Source organism: Hippocampus guttulatus, chromosome 20 (genome assembly GCF_054856545.1).
Source record: "Hippocampus guttulatus isolate MCC_2025c chromosome 20, RoL_Hgut_1.0, whole genome shotgun sequence".
Taxonomy (NCBI): Eukaryota; Metazoa; Chordata; class Actinopteri; order Syngnathiformes; family Syngnathidae; genus Hippocampus; species Hippocampus guttulatus.
The window spans coordinates 8,964,495-8,989,902 of NC_141280.1; the positions used below are offsets into that span (position 1 = coordinate 8,964,495).

Genomic DNA, 25,408 nt, shown 5'->3' on the forward strand with positions numbered 1-25,408 from the left:
ACTAGCTCTTCTTTTAAACCTGTGACGCTAAATTCATCTTAAGATACTCAGTCGGGCTTGAAAAATTGAGCCCCCGACACCAAAAATGATGGGCAAAAATGGTGCTCATGCTCAGCAATGTTCTTATTTCCTGCACAGTGGAGGGAAGAGGGGCCAAGAGGATTTGGCCTGATAACACTGTCCACAAACCGACAATTTCATAAACCATATGTGTTGGGTATTATTATGATCATTATTTTATTTGATACTTCAACATCTGAGTCCAAACAAAGCCTGTTGCTGCAAACGTGATCAAACGTTGACGAAATGCCAATTTTGCAATGACTCCCCACCAATTTGGTTCCAAAACAGCGACGTTTGGGGTGTCGTCATTTCACATCTCAGCTTCTCAGTTATTCTCTTGATGTGTCATTAAGTGAAACCTAACAATCGTTTTTTAAAATTACATACCCGAGGTGTATTTTCAATTAACTTTGCCACCCCCACGGCTGGGAGCAAGTCATCACAAGTTATAAATAACCTTCCTTATGCAACACAGTGTCCCGGAAGTTGTTGGCGAGAAGAACGGCGTGGCTCACACCGTATCAGATGGCCACGTCCGTTACAAACATCATTGACCCAGATGATGCAAATGGCCGCCATTTCATATCATTTGACCCAAATCATATTCCCCATTTATTGAAGACGATTGGATTGTCTGTCTGCCCTTTGTCATGGCTGCTCAACGGAGCGCCGCGCCAACCGGTGCGCAACTGGGAAATGATAACGGGAGATTAAAAAGGCAACAAAAGCAGTTGAGAGACAAGATTGACGCAATTCTTTCTCCTGATGGATATTTTGTTGTGACGCTCGCGGATGTTTGCGAGCCTGTGGACCCAAGTGACGCTTCATCTTCAAAACTTAGCTTGTAGCCGACGTGTGCACATTTTCAGCATGACGTCTCTGATCCACTGGTAAAAGGACACTTTGATCCTCTCCTCTTTCATCTATAACTGCTTCAAACAACAAAGTGTATGCAGAAAATTGGTGAAGATTGCACGACTGTCTGTGTCCTATGTGTTGTGTTGTGTTATTTTGACTTCAAAATGGCGCCGCGAGAGTGGCTGCCTTTACAGCAGCTCCTATATTTTGTTGTTCTACTTCTTCCTTTCATAACTTTGCTGCTGTGAATTGGGAATTTCTCCATTGCGAGACTAATAAAGGTTTTCTTATCTTGAGATACAAAGAGCAGTATTGTGAGATTATATAAACCTCCAACTTTATTCACAAAAGGACTTGAGAGGCACACTTTTCACCCCGCCCCCCCACCAAAAAAGTTCACATTCAATTTCCAAATTGTAAGAGATTATTTTTGGGGGGGGGTGGCGTGTTAATTTGGCGGTTCCACTCTTGCGATGACAAAGTGTACTTCATAATAGAAGGTAATTGTATTAACCCTGACATTTGGAGGCCAAGAAAGGACAAAGCGCACATGGTCACACTGAAACAAGTGATGTCAGGGAGCGAAGTCGGCTCATTATGATGAGGTAAATCGATTTTTTTTTTCTTTTTTCAGGAGAGGCGTTTGCACAAAAGTCCCCTAAGGATGACTGCGACCCTGCTTTTGTGTCACAATGGATAACATCCCGAGCAGACCACGGCATTCAATAATCCTGATTGTTGAACCCCATAGCAAACTAAAATCACACTACCAAACATTCTGTATGTCTCATGAGATCCAATAGCGTACCTAATAGCTTGCTTTGTCGAGTTTCGATTGTCAATATTCAGCCTTGAAACAAAAAGCAAAGAGATAAAAGGCTTACATCGTATCGGGGGCTTGGGCATCATGGTGGAAATGTCCTGGGACCAGTAGAGCGGGACTGAACCTCGCGTTTGCACGTATGAGGAATAACTTCCCACCGAGAACGACATCACGGAGGCGTCGTGGGCAATCTGCTCCGTCTCCACCTCATTTGCCACGTCCCCCTGCGTGAGCACGACACACAAAGAGCACACAGTCGGCCGCCAAATCTTCATTGTTAGACTGTGACATCTTTTTCATTCATTCGTTTTCATTCACACTTGTCCTCGGCTGACTTTGGGCGATCGGCTGCTTACACCGTGGACTGAAATGTTGCATCTTCAATGACCCGAACTGGCATACTGCTTGGACCGTAGCTTAAGTTTCCATGTTCAAATGAAAGAGAAAGTGGACTCAAACATGTCACATGACACGAACGGGATCATGATCAACATCACTGATAAGCCCTTTAAAAGGTGCAGGGTGAAAATAGAAGATTCCAAGTGAACAAGCCCCACTACCTCAAAAAGGCCACACATTGTGAGGGAAAAGCCTCAGGAAGAAGCACTAAACAGGATTAATAATTCCACTGCCGCTGCCCAGGTCAACATCACGTGAGAGTATTTTTTATTTTTTACCCAGGTTAACCCTTTCAAAGTGAAAAATTTGGCCAAAAAAAAACGACAGTTGAATCATTGCTAAGATTTCAAGGACTTTGATGAACTACAATTAAATTACTAATAAGCAACATAATGTGTTTGCAATTGAAAAGAAGCAACATAAAAGCAGTTGCTCCCTCCTCCCACGCGCTGACACACTCATGCATATTCGAGGAAGAGCCCACAGATCAAATAAATCCCCCCACCATCAACAACATGAGTCATTCCAATCAAGCTGTTGGACCTGGGCCTTATGTGCCTAATTTTCCTTGGTTGCCCCCGCAACTGGTTTCTACCTCGCAGTTGGCTCCTCTTTTCAGGAAGCGGGTGCCGGCAAATTTGCTGGAGCGCCTGGCGATGAGGGTGATGTGCACCGGGCGGCCGTAAATTAAAAGCTCTGCGATTGGACGGGTGAAGGAGTCAAAATTGGAACCCGGCTGACAGGTGTCAGCCACTTATGGAAATTAGATAGAGAAAGGAGACGAATAGCATTCAATAGTAAGATTGAGTTAGCTAGCTGTCTAGCTAGCAGGCTAGCTCACTACCTATGTAGGAGCAGAGCTCACATCTAGGTATGAGCCTAGCTAGAATGCTAGATAGATAGCTTGTACCCCAAACAGACAGATATTGACAAGTTACAACCTCCTCTGTGATACTGTACCACCCCAGTCCTGTAGATGGCAGTAATGTGCCCAACTAAGTGGGTTCCTCACATAGCAAACGATATTTTCTACTGGATTTGGCGGACACCACAAAGCTGAAAGGATACTGGACTGGCCACAAAAGCCATGGATTATATACAAGAGCCAGTCGGGATGCACAATGTCTTTGACACACTCCAGCAAGTTCCCGTTCCACACGTACTTGTAGTATGGTTCAGCGCGCACGCCGTAAACCACTGTGGCGGAGGAGAGGAACACAGATGGATGGAAACAAAACACAAACAGAGAGGCGTAGGGGGATTCCAGATCCTATTTACCTTGAGTGGGCAACCCTTCGTCTTCAAATATGTCAAAGCTCTCCTGTTTGTTGCGCTTGTTTGCTTCGTCCTCGGCATTGGAGGATGCCGAGGTCCACAGCTCGTAAGGCCTCTGCAGCAGCGTCAGATTGTGCTGCAGCGAGTGGCTCAGGTCATAGCTGTAGCTGTGGGGTAGTTAAAATAAATATGAACATTTTAAAAATGAAATCCCATCAAAGTGGACAAGACATTAAGCTATAAATGCTATTCAATTATCCTGTTTGTTTCTGTGGTCCACCAGAAATGTTTGTGGGTCAATGTGACACGCTGCAAAAAAAAAACAAAAAAAACCCTAAACAAATACTTACTAACCTGAAGTAAAAGTTACTGGATAAGTCCATGTTTTGAAAGATTCGGACATATCTGGGGAAGAGTTGAAAGAGCTCCATCAGGTACAAACTACACACATGAAGTCAAATTGGTCCTTAAGACCGAGCCACATGGTCGTACCTGGCTTCGTCGGGGTGCGCCACCCGGACCGAGTCATTAGGAATGTAGATCATGGTGGTGTCCTCAATTTTATAAATGGAGTGGCCTCCGATGTCGGCCATTTTTCTGCGTTTGGTGATCAACACTATGTAGTAGCCCTCCAGGAAGCGTACAAAGCCTGTCAAAGAACACCAAACAGAACGGTTGCACAAAATTGACACTTTGGCAATTGGACTGATAAAAAAAGGGTATAAATAACAAGTGTGGCAGCCCAAACCAGGGGGGGGGGGGAGATCAGGATACACTGTGCGACCCACTGACTTGTTGTCAAAGAGCAGCTTGAGACACAGAAAGCCACCGGGGCACAGACAGTCGGGGGCGCGAACATCATCATGTATTTGAGCAAATGTCAAAGAGTCTGTCTGTGTGTAACGGGTCACAAAGGACACAAGTGCATGAACAATATACGGCATGACAAGGAGCTGAACTCATTTCGTCTCTGCCGTCGACAGCAGTGACTGTGCTGAAATCAGCCTATTTCATGAAAATGATTTATTTACTCCAAATCATGGATCTATGTTCATCTACCAATGCCAGCAATATGTAGCGGCATGCAGAACAAATTCATGCACTTCCACTCGATGCAGGTATAATTAACTTGCTGTTTTCACCTGTTGCCATTCATACCAGAGAATGAGAGTTTCATATTTCAATTTAATAAGCCAACAATTCACAGTGAGTACATTCATGAAGAAATTGAGATTCGGTATATACCTTTTGTGACTTTTTTTTGTTTGGTAGTGTGTTGTGAGATGTTCTTGTTTCAAAGCTATAATTGAGTTTGGGAAATTTCTCAGGGCACCGAATCAATTGCAACGGAACTGCTCTGGTTGTCCTAAAAGACATTTGGCCTCCCATGCGGGAAGGGTTTCATCATAGTTCCGGAAATATTAAAACAGTTAATAGAAGTAAAAATAAATGCAAGATAAATACGAGAGAAACAGAGTGTTTCTGTTGCCATGAACTTGTGGAAAACATGTCACGCTGAATGGGTTCAGTTGACATCCAAAGAATATTGATGAAAAAATATTTGAGTTAGAAAGGACGTGGTAACATCCTTTCATATGGACTTTTTTTTTTTAGATTGGGTATGACTAAATTCAGTTGAGATTCTGAAACATTGTCTGAAATTGAGCAGATGTTCGCCCTAATAAAAAAAAAAGCACTCTTCTTCCCATTAAATTTCAAGGAAATAGCATTTCATAGAAACATGAACGCAAGAATCGTCCCGGATGGACACAATTATCACAAAAAAAAAATTCGGCTTGAATGGAAACTATCATCTTGTGGCGGACACAAACGCGTACGTTCACGAAATGTAGGTCACGATGAGAAAGTGCTCACACAACATGGCTACGACATTCACGCAGGTAGTCACACCGCCAGTATCGAAAGTGACATTTCTAGAGCGATTGGAATGGTTGATGAGATGTCACTAAAGTCACTCCCGATTGGGGCCTGACATATAAAATGTGCTAGTGACCCGATTTCCAAACCTTGGGGGAAAAAAAATCTCTATAGCAGTGTTTCATATCTTTCAAACCAAGGGATAAATTTAACGTAAATATCTTACAAGACACCACCCACACAAAAAAAGTTTAAAAAAAATACATATTTTTGTATCAGGCCAATACCAGATTTTTACTTATAACAGGTACTCCTGGAGGCTGCTGATACTTAAGGCAAAAAATAAATATAAAAATCGAGTAACTCCTCCTCAGGAGTAGTTGGTGCCATACTGCGATAGTTTGACGGATTGGCAACTCACCTTCTGCGTCAGAAAGAAATTTTATGGGGGGAAAAAACTTGATGTTGAATGAAACTGTAAGCATCAAAAGTACTAGAGGGTATCGGTTCTCAGTATCGGTGAGTACTCAAAAAAGTGAATGCTCTTACTGGTATCGGTCTGGGAAAAAAAAAGTGGTACAATGAGTGAACAGCTTTAGCCCAATTTGAAACTGCGCAACACAGACAAAAATAATAATATATTGTGTTCTTTCCTTCAAAATCGTGGGCAATAAACACAAAAAAAAGCAGATGGTGATTATGTGAAACCTGAAAAATAGAGAGCGCTTGATTGAAATGAATCACATTCAACTGCCAGGTGGGTCTTTTATTGTGCTTTCCCACTTCCTGCGAGTCATTTGCAAAAGCAGGTCAGCACCTGCAGCTGGAAAACTAGACCTTTGTGGTATAAAGCACATGTTGCCATCTGTGTCGCCCACAATGGTTGTTGATGCCGTTGTTGCGCAAGAGCGTGACCAGAGAGTGTATGGAGCGCACGTACCCACGATGCCATCGGCTGACACGGCTCTCGACAGGCCTGACGGACCTTTTTGGGCAATCTTTGTGCGGTTTCCCAAGTCCAGACGACTGAGCAACTCGCGCACCTCTTGCTGGTTGTATACGTGCTGCAAGGCAAAAACACCACGTTGGAATAAATGTATGTGGCAACGGGGGGAGGGGAAAAAAAAAGTTTGATTTGACAGGTAGAGTGCAGACTGGCGCATCTGGGTGGTGTGGTCACTTGACAGTGCCTGATGTTCTAAAGCATCAACGAACTGTTTGTCAATTACATTATGCTACTATACACACAATAATAATGGCAAGAATGGTAGCATGTGATGATGGATACTTACTGGAAGATGCTTCATAATAACAATCATCATCATCATAATAACGACCCTGCATTGTTATGAACAAATTCATTCCCAGCAGCTCATAAATGGCTGTGGTGGGCTCACAATTCGCCAGCCTCAACTGTCACAAATGCATTAAAGAGGAGGGGACAATTTGACAATAAACAACCCAGGCAACTCAACTATTATATCATTAGCACTGCACTAATGCTTGCTCACCTTATCATCAATGATGACCAAATCCTTGGGTTCTGTGCGGTCAATCTTCAGCACTCTGTTTTTGGTCTGAGCCTGATTGCTCCCCACCAAAAAATACCTCTGCAAAGGGGTGGGGGTGGTGGGGGAGATATTGCGTTTAGTCATGTCACATGGCACAAAACTTTTAAAGCAGGTGTTTGCGTAAAATCAGTGAGAGTCTATCCGGAGGACTGCATTGGAACCTTGAAATTGACAAAAGCTCCATTCAGCAGATGCTCCAGAGAGTGATAAAGCTAGACCCATTCCGACCTTGGATTGTTCAAAGGCTTCAAACCAAAGACTGTGATGTTAAGCAACCTATTTGTGAAGGATTGCTGGATGCAAAATTATCATGAAACTGCACAGGTATAAATAAAGGCCACAGTCATCATGAATCGACAGCTGGCAGTTGGGTCAAACTATCTTCCTGCCTTTAGGAAAAGCAACACACACGGCTTGATTAGCAGACCGTGGCATCTGTAAAGCGGATATTCACAATGAAAACTAAAAAGACTGGTTTACTTCCACTGAGGATAAAAACTGAAGTTAGTTGAATTAGACATTCAACATTTTGTTGTTCTACTTCTTCCTTTCATAACTTTGCTGCTGTGAATTAGGAATTTCTCCATTGCGAGACTAATAAAGGTTTTCTTAATCTTAATTTTTAAAAATAATACTGGACTCAACAAACACACGACTCGACAATTTTTCCAGGGAAGTACAAGAACTGAAAATAAGTCTTCATTTTACCCAAAATGTGTTGTGTTGTGTTATTTTTGTTATTTTGACTTCAAAATGGCGCCGTGTGAGTGGCTACCTTTCCAGCAGCTCCTATATTTTGTTGTTCTACTTCTTCCTTTCATAACTTTGCTGCTGTGAATCGGGAATTTTTCCATTGCGAGACTAATAAAGGTTTTCTTATCTTATGAGCAAAATCTCCCACACAAGCCTTTGCTGCCATCTAACGTCCACGGACCAATCCTGCAGTTGCCCTCCAACTATCCCCGGTTCCAGTACGTATTTACGTTCTCAAAGGTTATCTTTTGTTCTTCTCAAAGTTTGCACAGCTTCATTTACTTCATGTTAATGACTCAAAACTGAAGAAAATAAGGTAATATTTGCAAATTTTCCCATTGTGGGGCCGATTCATTCGTTAGTTAATCATGTCTTAGTTAAGATAAACAAGTCATTTTTTATATTTGGGAGTTTTGTGATATTAGTGCATAGGTGTCAAACTCAGGTCCTGGAGGGCCGCTGTCCTGCATGTTTTCCAAGTCTCCATGTAGCAACACACCTGATTCAAATGGACAGGTTCAATGTCAGGCTTCCGAAGAGCTTGCTGATGATTTGATCATTTGAATCAGGTGTGTTGCAACAGGGAGACCTGGAAAACATGGAGGGCAGTGGCCCTCCAGGACCTGAGTTTGACACCTATGTATTAGTGGATTTGAAGTGATAAATTATGACATTTATGATCGACTTACGGCTCTCGTCTCGTATAGAACCATCCTCTGTAGCCCACTGATGACAGCTGCAGACTGAGGCATGTTTGCTCAGATTGTTTGATCCAGAAGAACTGCAAAAGAACAATGGACAAAAACAAATGTAATTCAAAGGCTGCCTGTCCTGAAGTTCGAAATTTAAATGCTTTTGTTTGTGTAGCTAATTGACTCACCTTTAAAATTAGTCGAGCGACAGCCACTTATGTTTAACAGATGGCGCCACTTTCCATTTCCCCAAAGGTAGCAGACGTAAACGCTTAAAATATTCAAATAAAACGTATTAAGAAGCAATTCTACCATTAGGTATATTAGTGTATTTCGCTAGTAACAACTGTAAGCACGCGATGCGAATTTTTTTTAGTCAGGTGACAGTAATGGACCCGGATGACGTCACTACGGCGCCCGTCGAAGACCAAAAAGAACAGTTTTTTTGTTGCTTAAAATTATTTAGTATACCATATTCTATGCGTATTAATGACAAAATGAAATAAGAATAATTTATCCAAACCATAAAATCTTTTTTATGTGATTTTATTTAGCCTCCTCCTCCAATTAGAATAAATTACCCGATAACATTTGTTGATAGTTGCTATGGTACCAAACGCCACTGTCAACGGGTAGTGCTGATATCAAGTTGCAACGGTGACGATAGTGTCTGCTCGAAACAAGCAGCGATGCGAGTTTCAAGTATTTTGCAGTAAGTGGAGGACTTTTTTTCCTCTCAAAATTCTCAAGTAAAGGTAAACCACTTTTGGGTCAAATTGGTTAAAACGTAATTGTCCATCGGTAATCAAGAACTCGAGTTGACTGGTTCACCTGCAATCTCGAGTAGCTGCCCCAAACTGCATTTTATTGAAATGTGAAAATGGGTTTAAATAGCATTCTATCACATTTTTTTGTAAATACAGCCAGTTTGTTTCAATATACCAATTTTATAATGTGGATTTGATATGGAGGAAGTTATCTTTTTAATATTAATGCCGTTTGTGTACTATGCAAACCGGCTAGACCTCGCCACCGAGTGCGTATCCCTTTGCAGCATCAGACCGGTTAAGATCCGCACATCTCGTCATTGATGTTCAAGATAAAGTATCAATGTTATGATTGACGATTTCCTCCTTATATTTCTCTCTATTTGCCGCAATTAACCATATTTCTGCTTATTTTTAGGCACTAAAACAGGCATGGATCTAGTGGACAATCTCATCGAAGAGGACGCCGAGAGACAGCGTCTACTTTCCAAACCGACCTGCTTCCTTGTAGTTGGAAGACCGGTAAATGATGCCACACATACACAGCAGACGTTGAGGGACACTTGCACAGTTGACCCATTTGAAAAAAGAATTTGACACTCTTGATCACACGTGTCAAAGTCAAGGCACGGGGGCCAGATATGGCCTGCCAGGTCATTTTATGTAACCCGCGGGAGCAAATCATGTGTGTCAACTTTCATGATCCTTGCTGAAATATGTACCGTAATATCAAATTGTCATGGGAAATAAAGAACGTTGAGATTTTGCATCGGCCCTCCAAGGGAAGACGTAACTCCGAAGTGACCCGTGACAAAAAATTTGTTTGACACCCCGGCTCTTGATCGTAGTATACTACTGAAAAAAATCTGGTATATGGTATAAGAGAGTTTGGCCAAAAATGGGTGCAAAGTCACTCGGATAACTGATATGGGTAAGGTGATAAAATTCGTGTGGGTGCTTCAAAAATTGTTTTAATTGAAATCTGTTTGTCTTGTAAAGTAGGCGATTATGCTTGATGAGCAGCGGCTTCACCCTACGCCTTTTCGATTGCCTTTGTTTGACTGTAAAATTCTGGATTTACTTTTTTTATGACTGAATCTGATTGAATCAATCTGTCAATCAATCATTCAAGACGACTTCAAAAATAGCTCTTGTATTTCAGTCCGGAAAGGATCAATAATAACAAACCTGGCATGTTTAACTCAATAACAATAACTTCTGACGTCCGTTGTTGCAGGGTGTTGGCAAATCCACCCTGGCTAAAAACATTGCAGAGACCTGGGGGTGCGTTTTAATTGATGGTAAGCATAATCTCTCTCTACCTTTTACAAACGACACCTATCAATTCATTCCAACTGTTTCCCAATTGCAGACACGGAGGTGCTCGACTCCCACATCAGAAATAAAACAGAGGATGGCATTAAGGTAATGCTATTTACAACCTTTTTAACCGACAGTTCCTCTAAAATTGTATTTGTTTTTAGTAGTGCCTGACGGGCCGTGCGTCATATCTTTTCCCACACCTGCACTAAAGCCGATCATTTTACAGCTGCTCGATATCCTAAATGCGGGCGCAAGTATACCAGAAGATGTGGTCCTCCGGCTCATACTCGACATGCTGAACTCAACCAAAGTTGAGCATTACGGTAAGGCTTTGTTAGCTTGATTTCACAGCACATCTCACCACTCCGATGTTGAAATCACGCATCGCAGGCTACGTGTTGAGCTGCCTGCCGTTCATGTCGGAAGAAGGCGTTAGCGTCGATGAGCAAATGGAAATGATCAGGAAGCTCAAACTCAAGCCGGACTTTATCATCAACATCAAGGTTTGGTCGCACCACTGTGCTTCTCTCTTGAGTTTTCAAAAATAATAAAAAAACTAAAAACGTAATCATGTTTGCTGTCTTGTCAGTGTGCTGACAAGGACTTGGTCAAGAGGCTGTCAAGTCAGAAGCAGCACCCGATGACAGGTCTTCTGTACAATCAAGATCAATGGAAATTGGACAATGAGTTCCACGTAACGGGATTTATAGACGAGGAAATAGTGGAGGAGGAGGATAAGGAAGACTCGCAGGTATCTATTAAACCTCACAAGTGATTCGAAAAATAAATAAATGGGGCAGTGACCCACCAGATTCAGCAGATGGAAAATCCATGTCAGCATCTCCAGTGAATAATCGAAGACTTTTTCATGCTCGCAGGACGAGGATGAAGAGGAAGAGGAACAACCTCCTCAAAGGTGCACTATTGATCAGCTGGTGTGGATCCCCGAACGTCAGTCCCGAAATACTTCTCTCAGAATCAACACGTACAAGGATAACATCCTCAGACCGCTGGAGGTACAAATTCTCACTGTCAGAAGTAGAAGAAAGAGGAGCTCCATTGTATTATAACGCATCCATCTTGTCGTTCAGGACTACATGATGGACCACAACCCTATTTACCTTTTAGAGGTGGACGGAAGCGACACACCCGAGGAGTTGCTCTTCGTAAGTCGCTTCATACAAACAGTATGTTGCTCGGTGTTACTGATGTGTGTTCCCTGTTTGCTTCTAGTTTGTGTTGTCCCGCCTGGGATCGATGGCCATACAGCGTGTGTCCGTTCCGGTGGTCCTCCATCAGAACGAAGAGTTGCCCGAAGACATCGAAACGGTCAGTTCTGCACAGCGTCGAAGGCAATTTTGTTTTGTTTGTATTTAGCATAAAAAAAATGTCAGTAGTAAATAAACTATTTGGTGTCTGCTAAACTGATCACTTTATCGGGTATAGTACATCCGGAAAGTATTTCCATATTTTGTTCTGCCTTATTTCCTAAGTTAGGTGTGCCAAGCTTGCTCTATCATATACAAAAACACTAAAACAGGCTTTATTTACTGCCAAAGGTGTACCAACAAAGTATTGAGCAAAGGCTACGAATACTTAATGTACATCCATCCACCCATTTTCTGGTCCGCTTAAACTCACAAGGGTCACGAGGCGTGCTGCAGCCTATCCCAGCTGTCTTCGGGTAGTAGACGGGGCCACCCTGAACCGGTTGTCAGCCAATCGCAGGGCACACATAGACGAGCAACCATCCGCGCTCACACTCACACTGAGGGACAATTTCGAGTGTTCAATCAGCCTGCAATGCATGTTTTTGGCATGTGGGAGGAAACCGGAGTACCCGGAGAAAACCCACGCAGGCAAACATGCAAACTCCACACAGGGAGGCTGGAGCTGAAATTGAACCTGGTACCTCTGCACTGTGAGGTCAATGTGCTAACCACTGGACCACCAGGCCGCCACTTAATGTACATGTCATGTCTTATTTTTTGCTTTCAATACATTGGCGAAAATAGTTTCATGTTGTTCTTATGGGGTGTCGTGTATAGAATTTTGAGCGGAAAAACCCCCACTGTAAACACTTTCCAGATTGTACTGTACTTGCGACTTCATGGACATGGGAGATATTCCGCTATATGTGAATGCAAAAAACTCCAAACCCAATGCTGCCTCCCATCTGGTTTGTAGGAGGATCTTTTGAGGTTTATGTCCTCCTCCAGGATGTTGGTCCCAGGCTTCCGCTGGAGGAGGAGCCGCTGGGGTCGAAGTTGTCCAGTCGCACTGAAAGAAGGACTGTTGGTTCCCGGAAAACCGGAATTCTCAGTAGGGTGAGGCTTCTTTCAATCAGTGGTGCCTTGAGAAGTGAGTTGAATTTGTTTTGTGACCACCTCTCCTCTGAAACCCTTCGACAGTTTCCGGGACAAAATGTACATCCTTTCATCCCAAGAAGCCTACGATAAGTTTGTGACCAACCCCAGACGCTACTTACTCCCTCCGATGCCAAGCCCCCCTTGTAGGGTTTGCATCATTGGAACAAAAGCTTCGGGGAGGCCTGACCTTTCCAAACTGATGGCCGCCAGGCACAACGTGTCCGTGCTGGAGCTGGAGAAACTGGCGGAGCCTCTCGTGGCTGAGCTGGAGAAAGAGTGGCTCGTAAAAGTCAAAGAGGACAGCACGCAGGCTGCCATGGAGAAAATCAGGACCAAGCAGCAAAACGAGCAGAGTTCTGGCAAGTTATTGTCCCGCTTCTCTCAGTTTAGTACAGTCTCGTATAATAATGTTACCATTTCTCACATTACTATTGATATTTTGCCTCCCCAGATGGAACCCCTGCTGTGGAAGGTAAGAACACACTTAAATTTACTGAATTCACTTCCGATCGTAACAGAGAAACAAATGTCCTGAGCACAACGTTCAAATGCTCTTACGATGTCTTCAGTGACGGAAGATCATCCCGAAGTGGTGGCTCTTGTGCAAACCGCTCTGGAGGAGGCCAAAAAACAAGATGCAGCCAAGGAAGTCTATGCGCAAGCTCTGATGAAAGTCGTCAGAGAAGTAGGTTTTCTTATCTTATCTTATGTTTATTTTATCTCTATAGGTGTGTGTGTGTATTTTGTCTTATACTGCCCCCAGCTGGGCACATCAGAAGGAGCAGCACAATGGCCATTGAACTGATGCAAAGTGTGGCAAAAATGTATTCTTATAGGTCTTCTTTTCAATTCCTTTTTATTATGTCATTATTGTTGTTTAAAAAAATACAATACTATCGGGTGAGTTTTTATTCTCATTGAAAAAAAAATCTTGAATAATTTTCTTGAGGGGAGGCAGGAACTATTAATGGTATTTGCATTAATTTCAGTGGGGAAACATGACTTGCGATACTCATGCATTGCGTTACAAGCATGATCATGGAACACTTTAAACTAGAATCTCAATCAATCATGACTTTTTTTTTTTGCGCTATGTGTTTATTGTCACAGAATGAAACTTCCAACGTGGGTGCCGATGTGGGCAACGGCTGGGTGCTTGACAACTTTCCCAGGAACGCCTCCCAGTTGGAGGCTTTACATCGAGCTGGGATCCATCCAGATTTCCTTTTCTGTCTCATGCACACTGAGGTAAATCAGAGTAAGTAGTGTTCAGTTTGGTGTCTTCCATCAGGTATTTCTCGTCCTTCCTCACCAATCACAGCAGCCAGGTTTTTATTAACATTGCTCCTTTTGCAATGCAGATCAGTCCGGCACTCCACAAACGGAAAACACCGAAGGTAAGACAATGATTCCTTCCTATGTTACAAAATATTTGCCGACCTTGTCTTCGTTCCCTCACCGTGTCGACTCTTCAGATCAGCCGGAGCTCAAAGCCGAGAAGGATCAGTTCACGAGAGAATGGGAAGGGCTGCAGCTGTCGCTCAGCATAAGCCACTCGGTGCTGCAGACCGCCAGCAGGAGCCCCAAGGAACTTCTGGATGAGATTGTCCAGCTCATGGAGAGTGAGTGGAAACCCTTTTGATTCTCTCTACATTTAAGTGACACAACCTTCTTCCATTTTCTATCACACTCAGCTTCTATGGTGAGTATTGAGGATCGTATTTACATTTTTTCGATCAATATTGATCCTGAACTGCTCCAGATGATGTTTGCACTACCCTTGTGATCTGTAATGTTGCGTTTTTGTACAGTATTGACGGTTTAAAATCGCGTATGTTCCCACTGAAGGGCCCAAAGGTACGACCCATCAGTGTTACACAATACAATATTTTGTCTTTACAAAGATAATACTGGTCCATTTTGAATAACGTGTAATTCTTCCCGGAAAAAAAAACAACAACCCATAATTGCCACTCTTAATTGCTCTGCAGAGCCCTTCAAGTATTTGCCCAGAGAGTTCTCCGCCGTCGACTTGGATGAGGAAGCAGAAGATATCGAAGCCATCGCAAATCTGGAAATTGGCAACGACGAAGACGATTCTTCCAAGGACACGGCTGAGGAGGAGGAGGAAGAGGAGGAGCAGGAGGAGGGGGAAGACGTCAGTAAACAGGCCATTCTGCATTGAAATGTCTGCTTACTACTCCTTTAGTGTGTTGAGCACATGAGATGACCAACGAAGTCACTGTTCGTCTCCTCGCTCCCCTAATCGGATATGTCACGTAGCTCCAAGACTGACTTGTGAGAAGCAGCATAGTGCCACAGCACATCAAGACTGCTGGAAAATACAAGAAGGAAAAGTTGTATTGTCCCTCACTATATTGCGGTTAACATTACCATAGATTTTTTTTTAAATTGTACATATGTATCATAAAAGACAGAGAATGCCTTAAAGATTGGGAACATTTCACACTTAATAATCAAGTCCAATGAATAGCCGAACTGGCTTACACAACAGCACGTCGATGGTAAAGTAGACATGGCTAGCTAATTTAAGATAGCATTGTTAGAAAATTTAATGGGGTCTACCACTGCTAATTAGAACAAATTTCAATAACTTTATTTACCAAACGATAAAGTAAACACATCACAAGCACATTCATTCAACAATTGAAATCAAGAGTCACTGAACTGGCTCGCGCTTAGCTATGCTGCGCCAACAGCTAACAACACTACGCTGTCATTCGCGGACTCTCGCACCATTCGACAGACATTATTTAAGTCACACATCTTAAAAGTCATACCCTATACTCCACTTAGTCTGTTTTTGACTCAAATTATTTTCGATAATTCCACTGTACATACATATAATTTATTGTATTGCTTTATCAACACGTCACAAAATCTTTTACTACTACATATACACAAAAGTAACTTATTTTTAATCCTTTTCTTCCTGTAAAAGTCAGAATCCCGAGGGGATGCAACTTCCAAGAGGTCTTTTGGCGATACCTTTATTTTTTGCCCGGTGGTGCTCAACAAGCAGAATGCACTGGTGCCCTGCACAGATGAGATATCATCCAAGTATCGAGAAAAGGTCTACTATTTCTCCAGTGTCGACGCCAGGGAGGTCTTCATGCTCTCTCCCGAGCAATTTGTCGGACATACCGAGCTTCTGAAGGTACAAACTGAATAATGGAAAAGGTATGAAACACGTGAACACATTGTTATCTCACACGTGTCTTTCAGCCCCCTGCCCTGCGGATATTTGTGCTGGGATGCAGAGGCTCCGGCAAGACCACTCAAGGCGAGTGGCTCGCCAAGCAACTTGGCCTTTTCCACATTCAGTTCCGGGAGCATCTTCAAACTCTCCTCATGCCAAAGATGAAGCATCGAGTTATCCCCGCCGATGAGTCGACGGAGGAGCATCTGAAGGGCTTGAAGTCCGCTATCGAGGAAGCCCGAGGTGAAGAACCTCTGGAGGTAACTGAGGTAAGCTTTCCAGCTAATTGCACAAAATGTGATGCTGTTTTAATGTTGGGCTGCCCGGTGATCCAGTGGTTAGCACATCAACCTTACAGTGCAGAGGTACCGGATTCAATTCCAGCTCCGGCCTCCCTGTGTGGAGTTTGCATGTTCTCCGTGGGGCCTCCATGGGTTTTCTCCGGGTACACCGGTTTCCTCCCACATTCCAAAAACATGCATGGCAGGCTTATTGAACACTTCAAATTGTCCCTAGGTGTGAGTGTGAGTGTAGACGGACAGTTGTTCGTCTCTGTGATCCCTGCGATTGGCTGGCAACCGGTTCAGGGTGTCCCCCGCCTACTGCCCGACAACAACTGGGATAGGCTCCAGCACCCACCGCGACCCTTGTAAGGATAAAAGCGGTTTGGAAAATGAATGAATGAATGAGTTTTAATGTTTTTGTGCATATTTGTTTTGTTTTGTTTTTGTCCGTAAGGAGGATGCGGGACTGACAGATGAGGAAATTGGTATTCAAGCCTACTTGGCTGATGACCTTCCACTAAGTTCACATGTCCTGGATACGGTCATCAATCCTTACTGGAAAACGGAGCCTTACATGTAACACAGCAAACACACACATGCACCACTCTTTAACTGTGATACAAACACACAGATGCTCTCTGAGTGTTGATTTCAATGCTGGGTGTTTATTTCAGGTCGACAGGATTCATCCTCGAGGATTTCCCTCACAACACAGAGGAAGTGCAGCACATGATGCAGCATCAGCTTTATCCTGATGCTGTGGTCACCTTGATGGCCGGGGTGGAAGACATTCAGGCACGCCTGTTGCCCAAATTCTGGCAGAGGTGGCGGGATCACTGCGACCGGCGTGAAAGTTTACTCGATGTCCTCCGCGAAATACACAGCAAGGCGCGGGTAAATAGATATGCGGAAAAATAAATAAATAGATAGATAGATAGATAGGCACGTAGGATGTACATTTATGTGCAACACAATGGTGACAATCTGTCTTAAATACAGGAAGAGAATATTACAAAGAGGAGGGCAGAACTAATGGAGGAGAAAGCGGCCTCTTCAACAGCCACAGCAAAAGTAAGCCATCCCGTCCACCACTGTCACACTTTGACTATTTTATTTGGTTTTCACATTAACCTCAACCTCAAAACAAACCAGTTTAGTTGCCGGGCTGAAGATGAGGACGAAGACGACTCTGCCAACATAGAGGACGAGATCGAGGCCATCCTGGAGGAGGAGTACCCCATTGAAAGGTACGATGAGTTCAGGGATGAAGATGAAGTGGAGGAAGCAACTACCGAGAGGCTGAATACGGAAATTGAAGAACGTTACGTGGCAGACTCAAACAACATGGCTATCGTGCTGGTAAACGTGATACACAATACCATCAGACACTGTGGCAGTTTCACTAACCGCCTCACATTTTTTTAAAACATCCCCCAAAACAATTTTTTCCACACACAGGAGGTTCTAAGCGAACTCAAAATTCCAAGGATATCAATCAACGCTTCCCGCAAGACGCCCGTCGTACGGCGTCAACTCCTCCTGAAAGTGGAGCCGCTGCAGGCCAACCGTGAGTCGCTCTTCCAAAAATGCCAGCCCATCTCGTACAACCTGGCACAGCTGCTCCTGCTCTACTCATACAAGTTCCACAGCGCCTTTGGCTGTATGGACCCCGTCAAGGTAAACTTGCAGTGTGAAAGCCTTGGAATTGCTGTAATGACTCTTACTATTGTTTTTTTGTTGTTGTTTTTGTTCAGTCGGAATATTAGGGGACCTCAGTATGTCAAAACACTCATTTTTCCAGACCTGTTTGAATTTTCCTGTTGTAGTTGGTTCTGAACACAACCTTTCGAAACGCATTCAGTATCGCCCCCCCACCCCCGAAAAGTTGTGAGAAATTAGTCACAGGCATTAGTATCACCAATTGACATGAAATTGTAAGTCTATCATAACAAAATTCATGAAAAAGTCCCAAGAGCAAGGGGAGTCATTTTGTGTCTAGTAAAAGTTGTACAAAAGCAGATGATCTTTCCTTTTCAATTCACACAGCGTTACAGTGAAGGGGACCTCATCCAACCTGTGCTGTGGCCTCTTGATACCGCCTTTCCAGTGCTCTTCAACCAATATATCTACTTTTTCGGTTCCAAGAAGAACCAGCAAACATTCATACTCAACCCCTTGAAGTACCTCCGGCAGTCAAAACCTTCCCCTATGCTTCCTCTTAAAATGGCCATCGTCGGACCACCCAAATCAGGGAAAACAAGTGGTGAGTCCCGAAATTCCTTTATATGGTATTCCACAGGATTCAATTTTGGGGCCCCTGATATTTTCATTGCATTTGCTGCCCTTGGGTTCAATCTTCAGAGAACATTTTTCCGTTGCCGCTCCCTCCCTTTGGAATGACCTTCCATTGAATGTTAGGCAACCCCCCATCATCTCTGTTGAACTTTAAAACGTGTCTTAAAACACATTTTCATTCTTTGCTTTTGACTCAGCATGACACTCGTCATTGTTTTAGTGTTTTATTGTCTTTACTGTTTTATATTATTAAGTTATTGTCTTTGTTTTTGGATGTCTGATTTTACTATATGTACAACTAACTTTGTATGCAGCTGTGGTTATTTAACTGCTCTAAAAATAATGTAGAGTCAACAGTTGAATTTTCACATTCTCTGCCGTTTACGCAGTGGCAACCATGTTCGCGCAGCGGTACGGTTTGGACCTGTTGTCCATCGGCGGCGTAATGAGGCGCATACTTGAGGAGCAGGAGCACAGCGACTTGTCGGTTCAGATGAAGAAACATCTCAACCAGGGCCTGGTGGTGCCCGATGAACTGGCCATCCAGTGTCTGGAGAAGGTGCTCATGAGCTTGGTGTGCAGTACGCAAGGGTGTGTAAATGAAAACTTAACAACACAATGTACCACAATGGATCATTTCACATTTTTTTCATTCACCTGACCGTGCTTGTTACTGTATATGCTCTGTGATTGACTGTTGAACAGACTAGGATCAAGACTACAATAGTTAGGGAAGTTTCATTGTAGTTAATTTTTAATCCAGTTTTGAGTTTTGTTTTTTAAATGCAGCTAATTTAATTCTGATGTTGCCCGCCTTGGCCACTTGAGAGCAGTATAAGACAGACAGACTGATATGCTCTATAATGACCTGTCTTAACTCCTCTCAACTCATCTGTACGGCACTAATATTAATCGTTGTTCGCAGAGAATAAAGAATACATGAATCGCTGTTTTTGTGCTATTGCAGTTATGTGTTGGATGGCTTTCCCATGACCATGAAGCAAGCGGAACTGATGCAGGACAACAGCATCATCCCCATGATGGTGGTGGAGATGGAGCTGGATACGCTAGAGGTGCTGAAGCGAGGCCTTGCGATCAAGATGGAGGAGAACAAGTCAGAAAACCCCATCCTCCACTTAACCACCAAACAACAAACGTCACTGACGCATATATCCCGGCGACCCCCCTTTTTTTTTTTTCATTGTAGGCCCCACCTGATGCATGACAGCGCCGAGATCCTTCATGTCCGCAACACCTGCTACAAGCAGGAAGCAGAGCTCATGAGGCAGCACTTTCAACAGCAGTATGAAAATTGGATCCAAATGGATGGCCTCAAGAGCAAGTGGTACATCTGGGAATGCCTGATCAAGGAGATCAGCATCAGCATGCAGTACATCCACACTTACCTGAGCAAGACCAGAAGCGGTAAGTTCTGAACGAGCAAAAGGAAGGACGAGCTCGGAGTTGAACTGTGTGTTTTCATGATGCAGGTCAGGCCGGCTGCATCAACAGGCTTTGCGTCACACCCAGAGAGTTTCAGCGTCAGATTGGGGAGTTTGGCCACTACTGCCCCGTGTGCCTCGCTCTGCAGAATCACCTTGTGGACTGCTCAGAAACTGCATCCCTGATGTATGCTGCGGAATACAATCGGCGATATTTCAAGATGTGTAGCACACAACATTTGGAGGTCAGCCTTAAAAAAAACAACTTGAATTTAAAACATATAAGTCTGAAGCAGCAATATAAGAGTTTTGGATTTTTCATGACAGTTACTTACTTTGTATGTTGTGGTTTAGTTTTCGTTAACTACAATAATCTTGTTGTGACGAGAGTTTTATTTGATGGCAGAGCTTTCTTGCCAGTCCGGATCAATTTGTCAGCCCCCTCTGCCCGCGCCCTCTTCCGGAGGCAGACCTGCTGCCCAAAAAACTAACCGAGGCAGAGGTGAAGAGCAGATTCCCTCAGCAAATTGAGATGAAAGGTTTCTGCCCCGTCACTTATCTGGATGGCAAAGAGAGGTACATACATACTCAACGGGTTATCACACTTATATTTCACACCACAATGGATCTAACATAAAATACCTCAGCAGGGTAATTCATTTGTGACAGCAGCAAAATACAGTGCCAAAATATTTGAAAGAAATACAATCTAATGAAAGGCGTTATTTGTGCTTCCAAGCCAAAAAAAAAAGAGAATTTCTTGAATTGCCATGTTATGTCAGCTGCTTGTTGCTAGGTAGACTAAATTGTGGGCTTTTTGTGAAAATTTTGGTGGTGCTTGGGTGCACAAATGATTGTGTTTGGTCAGTTGCTAGGCAGAATTCTCAAAATAATCATTTGTTTCCCCTCCAAGGCCACAAAAAAATGTAATTCATTTGTACTATGAAGATTAAGATGAATGTGTTATTTTTACACATTAGTTCTAAAATCAAGTTCTGCATTAAATATAACTTGTCATACTGCACTTGGTTTAGTCCTGCTTTTATGCGGTTTCCTCTCCCAAGGTACGAAGCCCTGGTACACGGCAGCATGGAATTTGCAGTAGAATACAGAGAGCGGCTCTACACTTGCGAGACAAAGCAGAAGCAGTACAAGTTTTTGAGGTGAGACCAAATCTGCGCTTAATTTTTTGGGTGCTACTTGGCAACAGTCTGTTGAGTGGCTGGAATACTTAATTTCTGAAGCGCTCCTGAAGTCTACTGGGATCTTAAGTTGCCCAGTAAGGTTCCTCCTCTTTGCGAGCCGATCCCGCTCACCTCCCTCCCTACGCTGGGCTACCTGGAACAGGTGAGAAACACTCTGAGCTGTCACATTGTCAAGGTTTGATACATGTTTTGTGAGCCGTTTGTGTTGCTCTGAAGGGTGTGGCAGTGGCGGTCATCAAGGCCATGACGGCTGTTGGGTGCCTGAAACCGAAGTTTCCTTTCTTCAGTATGGAACGATCGGCTCTCCACTACGTGGCGTTCTACCTGAAAGGTACTCACTCACAGATGACAAAGCACAAATGAACTGCAGTATTTCTGCACATGGCTGGCAATCCAAGTTTTTTTTTCCTCCCTACAGCATTCAACCACAGCAGCACAGAACACATTCGACAGATGTACAAAAAAAAGCTGGCCTCCTTTGAGGAGAACTGCGCACTCATTCCCTACCTGAGCTCGTTGATGAGAGCCGACTACAAGCTCCCCAGCGAACTCCCCGTCGACTTTGACTTCAAAATGAAAAAGTTTCTCGCCTTGCGAGACTCGCCCAAAGCGAAATCTGCAAATCTAGCCTCGGTACCGATGCGCTCTGTGATGGACAATGAACTGTAACCAATGTACTTCAGACGCAAAGACTCAGATCATTCAACTTGAGTCCAGTTTTGTTTTCACGGCATTGTGCAAGTCAGAATTGATAGCGCTCTGTCGTACCGACCCCAATGGCCAATCAAAGAAAATGTCTTATATGAACAACACACACTTGTTGCTTGGCAAACTTCATAAGGATTTATCTTCCTGTTTTACCTTATAGGCAGACTAGCTCATGGTTAGCCACTTAACAGCAAGCCGCTATCCTGAGCCAACAACCGCCAACTCTACATTCACTCCCACATCACTCACCGGGCCAGGCCCTGCCATTTAAACTCACACAATTAAAAGTCACAGATACTATGGTGTGGAATGTGTGAACGATGATCCCAAGTGGACCAAAAAAAAAAAAACCACCAGCACCTCTCATGTATATTTTGTGTTGGTGTTATGCATTTAGCATTAAAATAGAAATAATAAGAAATATACTGTATATTGGTGCTCGTCAAAAAAATAGAATATCCTGAAAATGTTGATTTATTTCAGTAATACTATTCAAAAAGTGAAACTTGTGTAATGTATACATTCATTCGATCTACTATTTAGTAGTCAAATCTACTTTTGTGTGTCAGTCATAAGGCCAATAAGAAAAATTACAATATCATTCACACTCACTTGTTGGTAGGAAGAATTCACTGAAGCACACATACAAAAAAAAAATCCGGAATTTATTCATTCGTCCATTCTGACTTAAATTTAAAATGTTCTGAGGATGTATGAGGAGGACAAGGAAGGGAGGAGCACCTTTCAGGGCTTGGCGCCACCTCCTGTGTACACAGGAGTCCACTGGAATGCACTCATGCATATGACAGCTGTGGACAGCACACTGTACATGCCCCCCTGCTGAGGAAATTGTTTTCTACCCTCCCGCTGACCACCACCACCACTACCAAGATTCTCAACAGCCTCCCTCATAACCACCATGAAGCTCAAAGGAGCTCCACAGAGGCCACGGCACCGGGACGGCGAGGCGGCAACGTCCTCGTACCAGCGGCATGTAGACTGCGAGGAGACCAAACAACGCCGACAGCACACGGACGTCCACTTGGCTTTCCGAGCCAAGCGCTACCAGCTGCTCATTGAGCAGGAAGTGAAGGAAGAGAAGCGTAAAAGAGTCAGGAAGGTTTGTCTACGTTTACTATTTTAATTCTCTTAGCTGACTGCTGACAGCTTTTCATGCATGTGGTGTATTGAGGAGATTTGAATGTGTTTTTGCAATTCATGTGACTCCCACCCCACCAAAAATAACAGTACACACACAGGCACATTTCAGAGCAACATTTCCTGCATGAAGGAGGTCAGCTGCAGACAATGGTTTTTCCATGACCATGCTCCATGCTGACTGGAAACTTAGTAAACAATTTCTGCTGTGCCATTGTCATTCAAAAGAAGCAATCGTATGACCCATTTGTCTTACAGAATGTTGGCAAAGCGCTGCGCTCCACATGGAAGTGTCTCATGCTCGGTCTGTACAATTTCGCTCTGTGCTACTCCACGCCTGCCACTGTGGCCGCCACCTTTGTGCCCGACTTCAGCCCTGCAAGAAACAGAACCTGAACGTCTCTTCTCGTTATTCAGTTATACAATTAAACCTCATCTTAGAGTTAATATCTATGCAAATTTCTGTTAGCCTGCCTATGATGTTTCACCTTTAATGTTAGCATTGAGCTTGCTGACTTCGATTAGATGGAACATAGCGGTTTGGTTAAACATAATTTTTAAATTCAGGCCCAACTTATACAGATTTTTTTGGCGGGTGGGGGCGATTCCGATGTTGAGCAAAGTTACAGTTATTGGAATATTACTGTACAACTTTGATGTCATGTTATTTTGATTTGATTTAAAAAAAAATAAAATTACATTTTTCTGCATTATTCTGCCTTTGTTTTTATAATATAAAATAATCCTTACAGATTTAGATTTATCCATTTGTACTGTTTGTATTCTTGTTTTGTTTTTGTTTCTTGCAAGAAAGTACTAATTAAATGTATTACAATTTATTTTCAAACATATGAGTTACTATTTTTAATCTTAAATCATTTTTGTTCATTCAATATGATGAAATAACAAACATCGTGATATAAATTCTAATCTATATTACAATCAGTACAAACGGCCAATGTATTTCTAACTATTGATTTCATTTAATTCAAATGGTCGTGTGATTCTGACGTCATTTTAGTGCGACGGAGTCGTCTTGTTTTGGTTTACATGTTATAGCTGCAGCGGGGTCTGTGTTTTTTGTGAGAATGGCAACCCCCAAACCCGTCAACGTCAGTTCCGTGCCCATCGACGCCTTTAGCAATTTAAGAATAACATCCATTTGGACGTTTCTTATGTCTGTAGGTTCAACTTTCTTCCCAACGTAGCGATGCTAGCGCCGTCGTTGGAGTACCACTACAAAACGTTGTGCCTTTAGTATTCTCAGAATCTGCCTTCTTTTTTTTTTCAGGTGAAGTGGTCGGAACCTTGGCTTATCGGCGGTGTTGTGTTTCACATAGTGTGTCTTTGCCTGACTATAGTGACGTGCAAGTATTACAGAGCGCAGATCTGCCACTTCCTGCTCATAAGTAAGTGGACATAAGTATTGGGCCACTCACGATATTGGTTAAACTTAAACTGGCATTCTTATTTATTCCTTGAAAGTAAAACTTGTGTTTGTAACAATTTTTATTAAGTTGTTGTATTTTTTTGGGATCATTATGAATTCTGATACACAACTGTTTAGGTGTAGTGAGTCATTAATGTTCCTTCATTTTTCCTCACAGTCGTCTTGGTGTACAGTGCTGAATATTTAAACGAGCTGGCAGCAATGAACTGGAGGTACTTGAAATATTTAAAAGATTATGGAATTCCAATATCCACTTGAATGACTGAAACCTCTTGCAGGTCGTTTTCCGAGTTCCAGTACTTTGACTCCACGGGCATGTTTATATCGTTGGTCTTCTCCATCCCGTTGCTTTTGAACGCTGTCATCATTGTGGTGAGTGCTGATATGTTGCCATATAAAATGTAATTCTCTTTTAATTGAACAGAAAGATTTAACTGCAAGTGACAAATAAACAGCCTGAAGCAAGCAAGCTTTGCAAATTACGACCACGTTACTCGACGTTTGGTGTATGGCATTCCCCATTGTGTTAGCATCAAGCTAGTAGACTGTAAACGTTTGTGTTTCTGCGCAGATGGTGTGGTTGTACAGGACCTTCTCCACCATGGCCGAGCTGAAGACGCTGCAGCTGAAGCAAAAGGCGCGTCTAGCCAAGAAACGTAATTAATCATTTTCTCTGGAATATCAAAAAGCACTGGAATTTTTTTTTTCGGTGGTTGACAACCCGCAGCCCTCGAACGCACAAACCCAAACCCAAAAACAAATACAACCTCAAAAGAACCGTTCTGACCCTGTTTCCTACTAAGTGTGAAGAAAGTGATGAGCAAATTGCTCTGGATTTAAACGTGTTATTAAATGTGTTTTATTGCTATGATAAA

At 43.1% G+C, this 25,408-nt stretch overlaps 4 protein-coding genes across 7 annotated transcripts in view; 3 read left to right on the forward strand and 1 right to left on the reverse strand.

The window, feature by feature from the left end:
• LOC147187920 (polyphosphoinositide phosphatase-like) overlaps positions 1-8,698 on the reverse strand; it is a 33,141-nt gene extending 24,443 nt beyond the window's left edge. For all 4 annotated transcript variants that reach the window (XR_015097679.1, XR_015097680.1, XR_015097678.1 and 1 more), the window contains exons 1-10: positions 8,501-8,698; positions 8,310-8,401; positions 6,808-6,906; positions 6,237-6,360; positions 3,911-4,067; positions 3,773-3,823; positions 3,422-3,585; positions 3,212-3,340; positions 2,739-2,839; positions 1,806-1,968 (exon numbers count right to left, since the gene is read on the reverse strand). Coding sequence is in view for 1 of the 4 variants with exons in the window: in XM_086100526.1 (XP_085956652.1) it covers positions 1,806-1,968; positions 2,739-2,839; positions 3,212-3,340; positions 3,422-3,585; positions 3,773-3,823; positions 3,911-4,067; positions 6,237-6,360; positions 6,808-6,906; positions 8,310-8,372 (1,051 nt within the window). In the remaining 3 variants the exon portion in view is untranslated. The remainder of the gene's footprint in view (positions 1-1,805; positions 1,969-2,738; positions 2,840-3,211; positions 3,341-3,421; positions 3,586-3,772; positions 3,824-3,910; positions 4,068-6,236; positions 6,361-6,807; positions 6,907-8,309; positions 8,402-8,500) is intronic.
• Positions 8,699-9,511: 813 nt separating this feature from the next.
• On the forward strand, positions 9,512-22,225 carry LOC147187921 (adenylate kinase 9-like). The gene is made up of 34 exons (XM_086100525.1): positions 9,512-9,601; positions 10,317-10,380; positions 10,452-10,504; positions 10,629-10,725; positions 10,793-10,905; positions 10,992-11,153; positions 11,281-11,418; positions 11,494-11,568; positions 11,636-11,731; positions 12,590-12,729; positions 12,814-13,130; positions 13,223-13,243; positions 13,341-13,456; positions 13,882-14,029; positions 14,133-14,168; positions 14,247-14,393; positions 14,763-14,929; positions 15,734-15,949; positions 16,018-16,260; positions 16,730-16,851; positions 16,950-17,169; positions 17,275-17,346; positions 17,428-17,634; positions 17,734-17,952; positions 18,322-18,538; positions 18,960-19,161; positions 19,538-19,684; positions 19,778-19,995; positions 20,061-20,257; positions 20,419-20,588; positions 21,077-21,175; positions 21,257-21,359; positions 21,434-21,548; positions 21,636-22,225. The coding sequence occupies exons 1-34, from the start codon at positions 9,512-9,514 to the stop codon at positions 21,884-21,886; spliced, it is 4,998 nt and encodes a 1,665-aa protein (XP_085956651.1). The 3' UTR covers positions 21,887-22,225.
• Positions 22,226-22,749: 524 nt separating this feature from the next.
• Positions 22,750-23,797, forward strand: LOC147187922 (uncharacterized). Its single transcript, XM_086100857.1, has 2 exons — positions 22,750-23,045; positions 23,342-23,797. The coding sequence occupies exons 1-2, from the start codon at positions 22,845-22,847 to the stop codon at positions 23,477-23,479; spliced, it is 339 nt and encodes a 112-aa protein (XP_085956983.1). The 5' UTR covers positions 22,750-22,844; the 3' UTR covers positions 23,480-23,797.
• Positions 23,798-24,096: 299 nt separating this feature from the next.
• On the forward strand, positions 24,097-25,408 carry LOC147187923 (transmembrane protein 18-like). The gene is made up of 5 exons (XM_086100528.1): positions 24,097-24,264; positions 24,375-24,492; positions 24,691-24,745; positions 24,812-24,905; positions 25,105-25,408. Exons 1-5 carry the CDS (start codon positions 24,172-24,174, stop codon positions 25,195-25,197), a joined length of 453 nt encoding a protein of 150 aa, XP_085956654.1. The 5' UTR covers positions 24,097-24,171; the 3' UTR covers positions 25,198-25,408.

Coding starts and splice junctions, on each gene's coding strand:
- LOC147187921 (XM_086100525.1), top strand. CDS start 9,512: ATGGATCTAGTGGACAATCTCATCGAAGAGGACGCCGAGAGACAGCGT. Junction 13,244..13,340: donor TGGAACCCCTGCTGTGGAAG/GTAAGAACACAC, acceptor CGATGTCTTCAG/TGACGGAAGATCATCCCGAA. Junction 15,950..16,017: donor GACATACCGAGCTTCTGAAG/GTACAAACTGAA, acceptor CGTGTCTTTCAG/CCCCCTGCCCTGCGGATATT.
- LOC147187922 (XM_086100857.1), top strand. CDS start 22,845: ATGAAGCTCAAAGGAGCTCCACAGAGGCCACGGCACCGGGACGGCGAG. Junction 23,046..23,341: donor AGCGTAAAAGAGTCAGGAAG/GTTTGTCTACGT, acceptor TTTGTCTTACAG/AATGTTGGCAAAGCGCTGCG.
- LOC147187923 (XM_086100528.1), top strand. CDS start 24,172: ATGGCAACCCCCAAACCCGTCAACGTCAGTTCCGTGCCCATCGACGCC. Junction 24,265..24,374: donor TTTGGACGTTTCTTATGTCT/GTAGGTTCAACT, acceptor TTTTTTTTTCAG/GTGAAGTGGTCGGAACCTTG. Junction 24,906..25,104: donor TGAACGCTGTCATCATTGTG/GTGAGTGCTGAT, acceptor GTTTCTGCGCAG/ATGGTGTGGTTGTACAGGAC.